The following is a 12,133-nucleotide window of genomic DNA, read 5'->3' on the forward strand; positions in this document are numbered from 1 at the left end:
CTTTATTGCCTCTATCCCCAGTGGTGGGCATGCTGGGTTTGAGCCACCAGCCAGAACTATTTACATGCTAATGTCGGGGACTGGAAAACAGACCCCATCTGTCTTCTCCTGGCTGGCCTCCCTTTCCTGCCCACTGCTCAGCCAAGATGCCCAGAACACCATGGGGCCCCTCAGCTACCACATTGAGGTGCTCACCCTGTTTCCACCCTCATTCCCACTCTCAACCTGTGTGAGTGGTAAAGGGGAATCATGACTGAACTCTAATCAGGATTGGAAAGAAGCATCTCAGCCCCTAGGCACAGCACAGCTTTGGGGTGTATAGATACCACAGTCCCTGCTCTGTCTCCTCAAACATTCTTTATTTGGACATTGTAAATAGGACTCAGTCTGAAGGGTGTGGGCATTATTCCTAGTTGCTAAACATAAAGAAGTAATCCAGGAGAACAAGATTCAGGATTTAAACCAACAGTTTTTACCTTCAGCTTTTAATCCATCCTGGGTGTGTGAAGCTGCAGGGCATAATTGAGGGGGCTGGTGGTGGTGGCAGAAAGCACTGGATTTGAATGGGTTTGGAGTCAAACAGACCTGACTCTGCTACTTACTAACTGAACCTTCACTTCTGAACCTTACTTTTATTATCTATAAAATTGGCCCAATTGTAATTATATCATAGGGCTATTGTGAACATTCAAGGAAATAATGGATATCAAGTTATTGGTGTGTGGTCGTGCTCATAAGTAATCGATCCAGTCCCTACCTCAGCGAAAGTACTTTGTTCAGAGAGATGTTGACATCGTTTCTTAGCTCCTGCCCAAGTATATTTTCTTGCCAGACCCTGGGACCATGTGAGCTCCACATTTCTGTCCTCTGTGCCTGGCACAAGGTAGGCATTCAACTAGTGGTTGTTTTGTGTTTTTTCTTTCAGGTGGTGAAAACTATCGGCCTGAGGGAAGTTTGGTTTTTTGGTCTGCAGTACCAGGACACTAAGGGTTTCTCTACTTGGCTAAAACTCAATAAGAAGGTAATTGCTTATCCCATCGTCAGGTTTGGAATTCACTCCTCTGCCAGATCTTTCTCAGGGGTGTAAAATGTGTTCGCTGGCAAATGCAGGGCATCTAGGGCTCAGTTTTTCATGAGTGAAAAATTCTGATCGACCACTAGATCAGAATAAGGGCAGACCTCTTGCTGTCTCCACTTGGACTCCTAACAGCGAGAATGGCCAGTGTCCAAGGAGGATGGGACCCACTTATGGACCATAGCCATTAGTAGTTCTTCAGGACGGAATTGGTATCCTTTTTTCCTTTCCAAACTGAAGGGCTTTAGGAAATTTGTTAAACAGAGAGTCATAGACTATTAAACTGGAAAGAATCTTGAAAGTCTCATAATCTTTATCTTGTCCCTTTTCTTGCCTGTCAACTGTTGCCTGAGCCCCATACAGATGTGTCCTTTCTTGATTTTCTCTCTCAGTTGAACTCCAAGTGGGATGGTTTAAGTATATGTCCATTCAAACTCTCCACCTCCAAGCAGCATCTCTGCAGGAACTTGGCAGTTCTCCATCTCATTACCTTCAAACTGGCTGACTTTGTCCTTGGAGGTCTCCATTACTGTCCTATGGCTTATTTTCCTGACAGTGTCTAGGGGATGGGTGCCCCACCTTCTGCTGGCAGAGTCTTCTTTTCACAAAGAGTGGAGACTTCTGCTGGAAAAATGTGGAGCCGCTAATAGCCAATTTCAGGCTTTAAAAGACAGTCTGATTTGTGCTTTTGCCTATAGTCAATTCCCAGACCTAAGTCATACATCCTAGTCTTTATTTTGCTGATTTATGGAGTTGGGGGGGCCTTAAGAGAGAAGTTTCTTAAGCCTACTTTCAGAACGTGGGGGCAGCTGGATATATTGTCAGATGATGATGGCTTAAGGGCTTATGACTATCAGTGGGTGTTAGGTTTTTTCAGGAAGAAATTCCCTACAGGAAGCAATTATGGATATGGGATTGGGTCCCCAATGAAAGTAATGTGTCTCTTTTCTGAATTATCAGGAGAATTGCCACCCAACTCTTTGGGATTATCCAAATTGATGACTTTTCAGTGTCTTCTCCCCACCCTACAGCCACTCCCCCATCCCTAAAGTCTATTTTTTGAGAGCCCATAACCCCTTGCTGCTCCCAGGTGACTGCCCAGGATGTGCGGAAGGAAAGCCCCCTGCTTTTCAAGTTCCGGGCTAAGTTCTACCCTGAGGATGTATCCGAGGAATTGATCCAGGACATCACACAGCGACTATTCTTCCTGCAAGTGAAGGAGGGCATTCTCAATGATGATATTTACTGCCCACCTGAGACTGCTGTGTTGCTGGCCTCCTATGCTGTCCAGTCCAAGTATGGTGACTTCAATAAGGAAGTCCACAAGTCTGGCTACTTGGCCGGGGACAAGTTGCTGCCACAGAGGTGAGGTGATGTACTGGCCATCTGCCCTGTTCAGAGTGAGCTGCAGCCCAAAGCTGACTGATCCCTATTATACAGAGGTTGCCAGATCTGTCCCTCTCCACTAGGGTCTGTCTGAAGACCGTGTTATGCTGCTCAGACAGACATATTTGCATATGGCACTATACCCTGTTGTTATTTCTCTGGTTCTCAAAATAAAAAGCTTTTTTTCCTCCTCTGTTTGCCTAATTACAGGACTTCATTCCCCTGGAAACAGGTGCTTATATAGAGAACCAGAGATGGATTAATTCTCCTTGCCCCAGTTCCATTTTCTCAATCCTTTTCACTGATTTAGACCTCTTATATCAGAGGTTCATAGGAGTGAGAAATACTTAAGCCAGGGATGTGGGGAGCTCAAACAGTCTTTTAATATTGATAACCAGTGTACAGAGATTTCTGCTTTTTTAAACTTCAAAATTGAACATTCTCAAACACTCATTCTTGTTTTAGCATCACAACAACATAGAAAATGAATAAGGCAGCACAATCCTTATTAGCTCAGGAAATAGATGTGCAGAGGTGCTCACTCTGACCTGCTCAATCTCCCACAGCTCATTTAAGGTGACCTAGAACCCTAGTCTCTTGATTTTTTTAACCCCACTGCATCCATTTGCTATTTTCATAGGCTTTTGGATTGGAAGGAAAAGTTCTGTTTCATTCTGGTAGCCTCAGTCCCAGTGGAGCTGTGGCAAATGTACAACTCACCTGAAGGTATTAGGGATAGTGGTTGTGCCCTGGGACTCTACCTAAGTCACTGCCATAATGTCTGAGATAGCATATTTAAAGCAAGCCTTGTTTATGATCTAGTAGATCTGGGAGGTTGAGCCCATTATCAATAGTTTCTCCCAGAGCCATTTGGGCTCAGTTCTTTGTTCTGTAGCCACAGGCTGTAATCTTATCCCTGAGCAATAGTCTCACAAATGCAAACTGTTGGTACCACAAAGATCTAGGAGAGCGCGTGCATGCCTCCATGAGGCCCGTTCCTACTCTTAGCCCCACAAGCCAGCACAGACTGTTGATATGTTATTGCTCTGCTTAGAGACCACAGCACATTATTGGATTTTCTGGTTAAAGGTACAAAGGAAGGTGTTCCTATTGTCTTTCTTGGTCACGCATTCTGTATCTCTCATACTCCTCAGGCAGTTCCCTATGTCTAATTAATACCTCCTGCTGTAATTTCAGTCTGCTTCTGGTGTAATGACCCCACATACTTTTTGCATCAACCCCTTGGGGAGCTAAGTAGACTTCCCTTTACCCCTGCTTTTGGACTTTGTGCTTTAAACTACTCACCATGCATTGTCTTTCCAGGGTCCTGGAACAGCACAAACTTAACAAGGACCAGTGGGAGGAACGTATCCAGGTGTGGCATGAGGAGCACCGGGGCATGCTCAGGTAAGCCGGCCCTAGCAACTGTGGGCTCTATTGCCCCTGCAGGGAGAATGAGAGTTGATTCTGGAGAGAGAAGAGGCAGAGGGCAAGGAACACTGGAGGACATTGGAGAGAGAGAAACAGGAAATTAGAAATGGAAGGCAAATCAGGGCCATCATAAAGCTGTACTTTTTGTGAATGATGGCAACTGATAGCCCAGACAATTTTGACCATAAAGAAATGGAGGGGATCTCAGGATCCCTAGGGAGCTTCTGCGCCACCAGGGTCTCCTCCCCAAGAATGAAATGAAGAAGGAGCTCTATAAACGTGGCATACCATTTGGGAATTGTCTAGTTGAAGAACAAATTTTACCATTTTGCCATCACCACCTCATCTGGGCTCTGCTAATAATGTGCCTGCGTACGAGGCTTCTGTGATAGCAAACATGCCAGAGGCCAGCAAGGGTCATCCCGCCTTTATTCCCCTTTGGGAACCTCAGACCTGAGGCTCCTGTGAGCATGTTTTGGCAAAAGTCATGTTGTGCTCTGTTCGCCATCATCTGTTCACCTTCCATCCTCTTTCCCACCCCTTATAGCAAGATTCTTGTCAGAATTGCAGAACAAGTAGGCTTTCTGTCTCCCCGGGTCTGATTCACAGGGTCCCCTATATTCCCCGCCCCCGCCCCACCCTGCTCTCTTGTTTAGGGAGGATGCTGTCCTGGAGTATCTGAAGATTGCCCAGGATCTGGAGATGTATGGTGTGAACTACTTCAGCATCAAGAACAAGAAAGGCTCAGAGCTGTGGCTGGGAGTAGATGCCCTGGGTCTCAACATCTATGAGCAGAATGACAGGTATAGTTCAGAGCTTACTTAGTTTTTTGGGCCACTTTGACACCTAGGATTTGACAGAGTAGGATTATACTTCCTGGGTCCCACCTATATCATTCTTCTTCTACCTAGTTTAGACCAGTCCAGATGATTGTACAACCTCCCTCAGGTCTCTAAATCTTGCATTGACTAGACTTGCACTGTCTGCTATGGTAGCTTTTGGCCACATATAGCTGTTGAGCACTTGAAATGTGGCTGCTCTGAATTGAGATGTGCTATAAGTGTAAACTCCATACTGGACTTTGAAGACTTGGTGTGAATAACAGAATACAAAATATCTCACTAATATTTTTAAAAATATTGATTTACATGTACAAATGATAGTATTTTACATATACTGGGTTAAATGAACTGCTGTTACAGTTAATTCCACCTATTTCTTTTTACTTATTTTCATGTGGCTGCTAGAAAATTTAAAATTACATGTGTGGTTCTCATTATATTTCTGTTGGACAACACTGGTCTAAAACCTACCTTGTCACGATTTGTAATTAATCTCCTTTGCATATGATGATTAAGTGCCTTTTGGCCTATAATCCCTCTTGCTACAGCCTTATCGCACTAGCTTATTTTTTTTCCTTGGATTGCTCTTTTTTTAAAAAAAATATTTATTTATTTATTGCCATGTTGGCACTTAGTTGCAGCACATGGGCTCTTCGTTGCGGTGCACGGGCTTCTCTCTAGTTGTGGCGCGTGGGCTCCAGAGCACGTGGGCTCAGTAGTTGCGGCATGTGGGCTCAGTTGCCCTGCAGCATGTGGGATCTTAGTTCCCCCACCAGGGATCGAACCTATGTCCCCTGCATTGGAAGGTGGGTTCTCAACTGGACCACCAGGGAAGTCCCTTCTTGGCTTGCTCTTGATGAGGATGGAGATCAGTATATTATTGTTTTGTGTAACTTCTGAGTCTTGGAACTTATTATTTACCTTCTCCCCAACTTTTACAACCTTGGTAGAATAGAAGAGTTCCAGTTAAGTAGGGCTGGGGATTCTTGTGAGAGATTGTTACAAGGTCCATGCCTCAACAAAAAATAAAATAAAACAAACCTCAGATATTGGGACAAGGGATATGTTGATTGTGGTATCAGGAGGTCCTTTGTGCACCCTCAATGCTGGCAACTGACCTGGTGGCATGTGATGACACTGGCTGAGCTGGCAATGAATCTACCTCCTTAAGGGAGAAGTTGGTGGTGGGGAGGGCAAGGCACCAACCCTCTAAGTCCTTCTTGTCTTGCCTTTATCCTAATGTTCTTGGCATCCATTTTTACAGACTGACTCCTAAGATAGGCTTCCCCTGGAGTGAAATCAGGAACATCTCTTTTAATGACAAGAAATTTGTCATCAAGCCCATTGACAAAAAAGCCCCGGTAAGTGACTCCTCCCACTGGCCAACACAGGTACTTGCCAAGGCCTGGATAATGCTAAAAGCAATTGTGTCATTCTATATTTCTCTCCCTTTTTTGGCTTTTTTTGTGTATGTGGGTGGGAATAGGAGGCACAAAAGGCGATTGGCAATGAAAGGGGATGCTGATGTCAGGAGGCATCCTATAACTGGTGCCACACTGCTACCTGTGTCTCAGGAGAAGCATGGATTATGGAGAGCCACAGGCAGTCTAATTACTGCCTCTTAGCCACTATCTTTTACTTCCCTGAGGCTCTGGGGTGGAAACAGAGAGTACATCTTATCTTTTAAAGCCTCTAGGCCCTAGAAAGTGGAAACTGTTCATGTACTCGATTTATCTTTAATTCTGGAGAAAGGACAGAGCCAGGAGAAGTCCAGATCCAAAGATGATTCTCCAGGTGTTCTTTCTGTTATAACTTTGCTGCTGTCCTCTCAAGACTTCTTTCCAGAGCAATCCAAAACCAAGAAAGTGCTTTCAGTCCAGTCATTCCTCTAACATGCTTGCCATTCCTGTCACCTACTCAGTTGCCTGTGGCTGACAAGACTGGAAAGCTGGTGCTTGGGAATAGGATAGAAAACTGAGAGGAGACTCTCCTCTTTTGATGTACCTCATGTCCAACAAGGGCCAATGGCCATGCTGAACCAGACCTTTCTCATGAGGCCTCAACCATTCCTCTCCAGCTCTGAGGTCTCTGAACTTGCCCTGCTAGGAACTTTATATATGTTGTCTCTTTAAACCCTCAACGACATTGTCAGGTAGGTAGTAGCATACCTGTTTTATAAGTGATGAAACTGAGTTTCAGAGGGATGGAGTGATTTGCCCAAGATCACATAGCTAAAAATGATAGAGCTGGGATTTACACCTAGGTTGTTTGACCTCTGGTTCTTGTGCTTCTTCTACTGCACCCCAAGCAATGCGAGATGGTAGCAGTTTGGGTTCAGTGGCAGAGGAGCTGGTGGTTAGTCCATCAGCTGGTGACCTTGGTCCAGTGGTATTTGTAGTAACAAACTCAAACTCACTGGATTTTCTTGTGTGTGTGTGTTTTTTTTGTTTTTTTGTTTTTCTTTGTTTTGTTTTTTTAATACTGCTGCTGTGCTCAACTTTCATCAGAAAAAGGTAAGTAACAAAGTCAGCTGAGATCAAGGGCATATTTAAAAAACAACAACCAGGATAATCGATGTTCAGATTTATATATTCATGTATGTATTTACAAACTGCCTTATTCCAAACAGGATTGAAGGGACTGGGTCTAGGATATGCTTTTAGGAGATTATAGAACCAGTCCAGCCCACCCATACTACACTCACCACGGTATTATGCAGGGATTATTTGGCCTCTAAGAGAGGCCCCTGAGACCCAGCAGGATATCTAATTAGCAGATAAAGTCAGTTTCTATCTTTCAACTGCATTGATGGTATTTTAGGGTGCTTTTCATAAGCAAAGGTTGAAAGAAATTGTGGCTCGGTGGAAAGAGCACTGGTTTCGGAGTCAAGAAGCCTGGGTTCCAGTCCTGGGTCTGCCACTAACCTGCCATCTGACCCTGGGCAAGTCACTTCACCACTCTGATAATTGGTCTTCCCATCTGTAACATGATCTTTCCAGTGCTTTTGGACTTAGCTTTTCAGAAGGCAGAAGCCCACCTTCATCTGTCCCTCTAAACTCTTTCTGACTGCTGGTTTTCCACCAGGACTTCGTCTTCTATGCTCCTCGGCTGCGGATTAACAAGCGGATCTTGGCTCTGTGTATGGGGAACCATGAGCTATACATGCGCCGCCGCAAGCCCGACACAATCGAGGTGCAGCAGATGAAGGCACAGGCCCGGGAGGAGAAGCACCAGAAACAGATGGAGCGGTAGGTGACGTGGAACTGAAGTGGGGGCCAGGGCTGTGGCAAGGAAGCTTCTCAGAGGTGCCAAGCCTGCTAAAGGCAAGGCATGAAGCCATCCTGGTACTGGGGGAGAGAGAGATGTACAGGGATACACCCCTTCCATTAAGTCTCAGGCATCCCCATCCCCAGGAGGCAGGCATTTAGAACCCTAGGATTTCAGAGGCTGATAGGAGGGAGGGACATTTCATAGTTCCCCATTATCTATGACCCTCATGCCATTGCTTTTCTAGGTGGACTCTGGGTTGCTCTGGGCTATCTGACCAGTATAGCAGCAGTAGCAGAAGGCTTCATGCACATTTAAACCTGGACTCTAGGGTTTTTTGAGTGAAATTGGGCAGAGCCACCAGAATTTTCCCTACCAAGCCCTTTTGCACTGAGGACCCTTGCTACTCAAAGTGCATCAAAGCTCAGCAGCATCAGCATCAACTTTGGAACTTTTTAGAAAGGCAGTATTCTGAGACCTACCTCAAAGCTGCTGATTCAAAATCTGCAACTTAAGATCCTAGTTGAACATTTCTTCAAAGAAGATATGCAAATGGCCAGCAGGCACATGAAAACACCCTTAGTCATTAGGGAAATGCAAGTCAAAACCACAGTGAGGTACCACCTCATACTCACTAATATGGATATAATAAATGAAAACAGAAAATAACAGTTGTTGGCAAGGGTATGGAGAAATTGGAACTCATGCTCATTGCTAGTGGGAATGTAAAATGGTTCAGCTGCTGTAGAAAACAATTTGATGGTTCCTCAAAAAATTAAATGTAGAATTACCATACAATTCCACAATTCCACTCCTAGGTATATACTGAAAAAAATTGAAAACAGGTGTTCAAACAGGTACATGCACATACCTGTTCATAGCTGTGCAATTCACAATAACCAAAAATTGGAAACAGCCCAAATGTCCATCAGTGAATGAATGGATAAACAAATTGTACAGCCATCCAATGAAATATTATTCAGCCATTAAAAATTTTAGAACAAAGTATTGATGCATACTACAATGTAGATGAATCTCTAAAGCATTATGCTAAGTGAAAGAAACCAGACACAAAAGGTCACATATTGTATTATTCCATTTATATGAAATATCCAGAATAGATAAACAGAAGGCAGATTGGTGGTTGTCAGGGGCTGGAGAGAGGGGAGATGTGGAGAAAGTGCTTAATACCAGGTATGAGGTTTTCCTTTGGAGTGATGAAATGTCTTGGAACTAATAGAGGTAGTGGTCATACAACATTGTGAATGTATTAAATGCCACTGAATTATTCACTTTAAAATGGTTAATTTTATATCATGTGAATTTCACCTCAGTAAGTTATTTGAAAAATAAGATCCCTGGTGATTCCTGTGCATGTTAATGTTTGAGAGCACTGTTTTAGTAGATACTCTGTCATAAAGAGTTTGGAACCTCAGGAGGCTTCTAATCTAGTAGGCTGGAAAATGACTCCGTGTATGGGAGGTTAGACACCAAAGTTCACATTTATTCCGGAAAAATGAAATTAGGGGCAGTTTACAGAACTGGATCTGGCAGGAACCTGCCCTCAAGGACCTCACAGTATAGTAGAAGAAAGGGAAAAAATAGTATATATATAACGGTTCAAGGTACAAATGCTGTGTCATTCATTCACTCAATATATATTTATTGAGCAGTGAAAAATAAAGAGACAAAAATCTCTGCTCTGCTCCCATGAAGCTGTCATTCTAGTGGGAAGAGACAGACAGATCAAATAAGCATATTATATGGTATGTGACATGATAAGAAGTACTATGGAGAAAAATAACAGGGAGGAGGGATATGGAGAAGGGTAGGCCAAGTATTCTGAGGGGTCAGAAAGAGAAAAGACATCTAGCCAAGGGAGAAAAGAAGGCCTCCTGGAAGAGGCACTGGGGCAAGAAAAAGCAAATACTTATTTTAGATTTACAACAAATTCTGGAGAAAAGGAGCCTAGAGCTGAGCTTCAGAGGGCAGGCAGAGGACTGATGCCCCAGCCATAGGGATCACCAGACTTGAAGCACAGTATATCAGCACAGATCCAAAACTTTTCTCCCTGTAACTTTATAAGGTAGATAGGGCAGGACTTATTTGGCCATTTTACAGATAAGGTTACTGAGAGCAAGAGCAAAGAAATGATGTAGCTAAGGTCACCCACTGATTACCCACTGGGTAGTGGACAAGCTGAGAGTCCAGGTTGGATCTCCTGATTCTGGGACAAACTGACAGGGCCCTGAGCATACCGGCCCACGTAGGGCTGTGATGTAAGGACAAGAATGTAGAGAGAAGGGAGAGTGGTCTTGTCTCACAAGCCCTGAGTGTGTTGGATGGGTGGGGACTGAGGGGCCAGGGCCAGGGAGCCTTGGGAATTCCAAGGCTTCCATGTGGCCTTGCTATCCTGTTCCCTCCCTTCTTTCTCCTTTCCTAGTGCTCTGCTGGAAAATGAGAAGAAGAAACGTGAGATGGCAGAAAAGGAGAAGGAGAAGATTGAACGGGAAAAGGAGGAACTGATGGAGAGGCTGAAGCAGATCGAGGAACAGACTAAGAAGGCTCAACAAGGTGAGGCTTGGAGTCACCTTGGAGACTGGGTTTTCCCACAGTCTGACTCTATGAACTGGAAACCCTTCTGTCTGAGCTGCAGACTCAGGCCATATATTCCAGATATGACTAAAGAATAGAGGAGTGATGGAGCAAGAGGAAGAGTGCCTAGAACTTTCTGCCAGCTGTGTCCTGGGGTGAAGCATTTCCAGGAAGGAAGTTAGGTGTCCCTTCTTGATCTCTGCACTTTTCACCACCTTTCCCCTACCTTCTCTTCCCAGAACTGGAAGAACAGACCCGCAGGGCTCTGGAACTTGAACAGGAGCGGAAGCGTGCCCAGAGCGAGGCTGAGAAACTGGCCAAAGAGCGTCAAGAAGCTGAAGAGGCCAAGGAGGCCCTGTTGCAGGCCTCCCGGGACCAGAAGAAGACCCAGGAACAACTGGTAAAGCTACAAAATGGGCTGGGATTATGGGACCTTAGTTTTCTCTTCTGTCTGCCTACCTATTCACAGCTACCTCTGCTTGCAGGACTGGTTCTTTCCAGCAGGGTAACTCTCAGCAGGCTTCCAGCAGATAGCTCCTTCAGAAGCAAGCTGAGAAGTCATTTTGCAAATACTCTTCCCTAACCCTTACTTTTATTCTCTTTCTTAGCAATTGGGGATTTGAGCTGATGACCTGACAAAGGAGAGAGGGAGGAAAGTAGTAAAGGGATTCACACTTGATTGACTAGCTACGTGTGTTACAAGCTATACTAGCAACTTTTCCCTTTTCCTTACTTCCTTATTTCCTCTTCCTAATAACCCTATGAGATTAATCCTTGTGGGATAATATGCCCAGAAAAGGAAATTAGGACTCAGAGAGGTTGAAGAGACTCGTCAGAGGTCACACTGTTGTGACTGAGTAAGAATGAGAAGTCATTTCTGCCTCTCTTTTAAAGGTTTGCTCCCTAAAAGCACACGTAAAACTGTGTGTCTATACATTTTTTAGGGGAGAAGGGTGAGCATCTATTCTTTCATCACAATTTCCAAGGGTTCTGTGACTCAGAAATTAAGAACCTGTGTCCCAAATTCCTTGACGTATGCTCTTCCCTTGTACTGTTTGGAGTGAGAGTGCAAGAACCTAAAACCTAATTCTCAGGGGGAAATGTCCTCTGGGAGATTTGCCCGAAGTGTGAGGGCATGCATAAGCTTATTCCCTTCTTCAGATCACTTTGTGACACTTGAGTGTCATTCCTATACTTGTCCTGGGAAGAGTCTTAGTGGAGCCCTGAGCATTGTAGGATAACAGGAAAGGGTCTGCCACTTCAGGCAGTGACACAGTGATCTCCAAAGCTTTACTGAGGCCCTAACTGTGCAATTGGCAATACCAAGAGGGAGAGAGGGAGAGAGAGATGAGGAAGAGCCAGAGATGACACGTTGTTTGTCCTCAGGTCTATAGTCTAGGCAGGGAGCTCTGACTTATAAGGAAATAGTTTGGAGTTAATAGGGTGCTATAGTAGATCTGAGAATGAGTGTTCCTCTGGGCTTCCTGGAGGAAGTGTGGTAAAAAGAGCCTCCAAGAGCAGCAAGCAAGTGGAGCAG

The 12,133-nt window shown here is 44.6% G+C and overlaps 1 protein-coding gene across 1 annotated transcript in view; it reads left to right on the top strand.

Annotated features, from left to right (window-relative positions):
- The window catches only part of MSN (moesin), a 67,788-nt gene that overhangs the window by 50,739 nt on the left and 4,916 nt on the right, over positions 1–12,133 (top strand). Inside the window, exons 3-10 of the mRNA XM_019948987.3 lie at positions 926–1,021; positions 2,166–2,440; positions 3,785–3,868; positions 4,549–4,695; positions 5,999–6,095; positions 7,819–7,982; positions 10,445–10,575; positions 10,836–10,996. Coding sequence (XP_019804546.1) covers positions 926–1,021; positions 2,166–2,440; positions 3,785–3,868; positions 4,549–4,695; positions 5,999–6,095; positions 7,819–7,982; positions 10,445–10,575; positions 10,836–10,996 — 1,155 coding nt within the window. The remainder of the gene's footprint in view (positions 1–925; positions 1,022–2,165; positions 2,441–3,784; positions 3,869–4,548; positions 4,696–5,998; positions 6,096–7,818; positions 7,983–10,444; positions 10,576–10,835; positions 10,997–12,133) is intronic.

Source organism: Tursiops truncatus, chromosome X (assembly GCF_011762595.2).
Source record: "Tursiops truncatus isolate mTurTru1 chromosome X, mTurTru1.mat.Y, whole genome shotgun sequence".
In the NCBI taxonomy this organism is placed as follows: Eukaryota; Metazoa; Chordata; class Mammalia; order Artiodactyla; family Delphinidae; genus Tursiops; species Tursiops truncatus.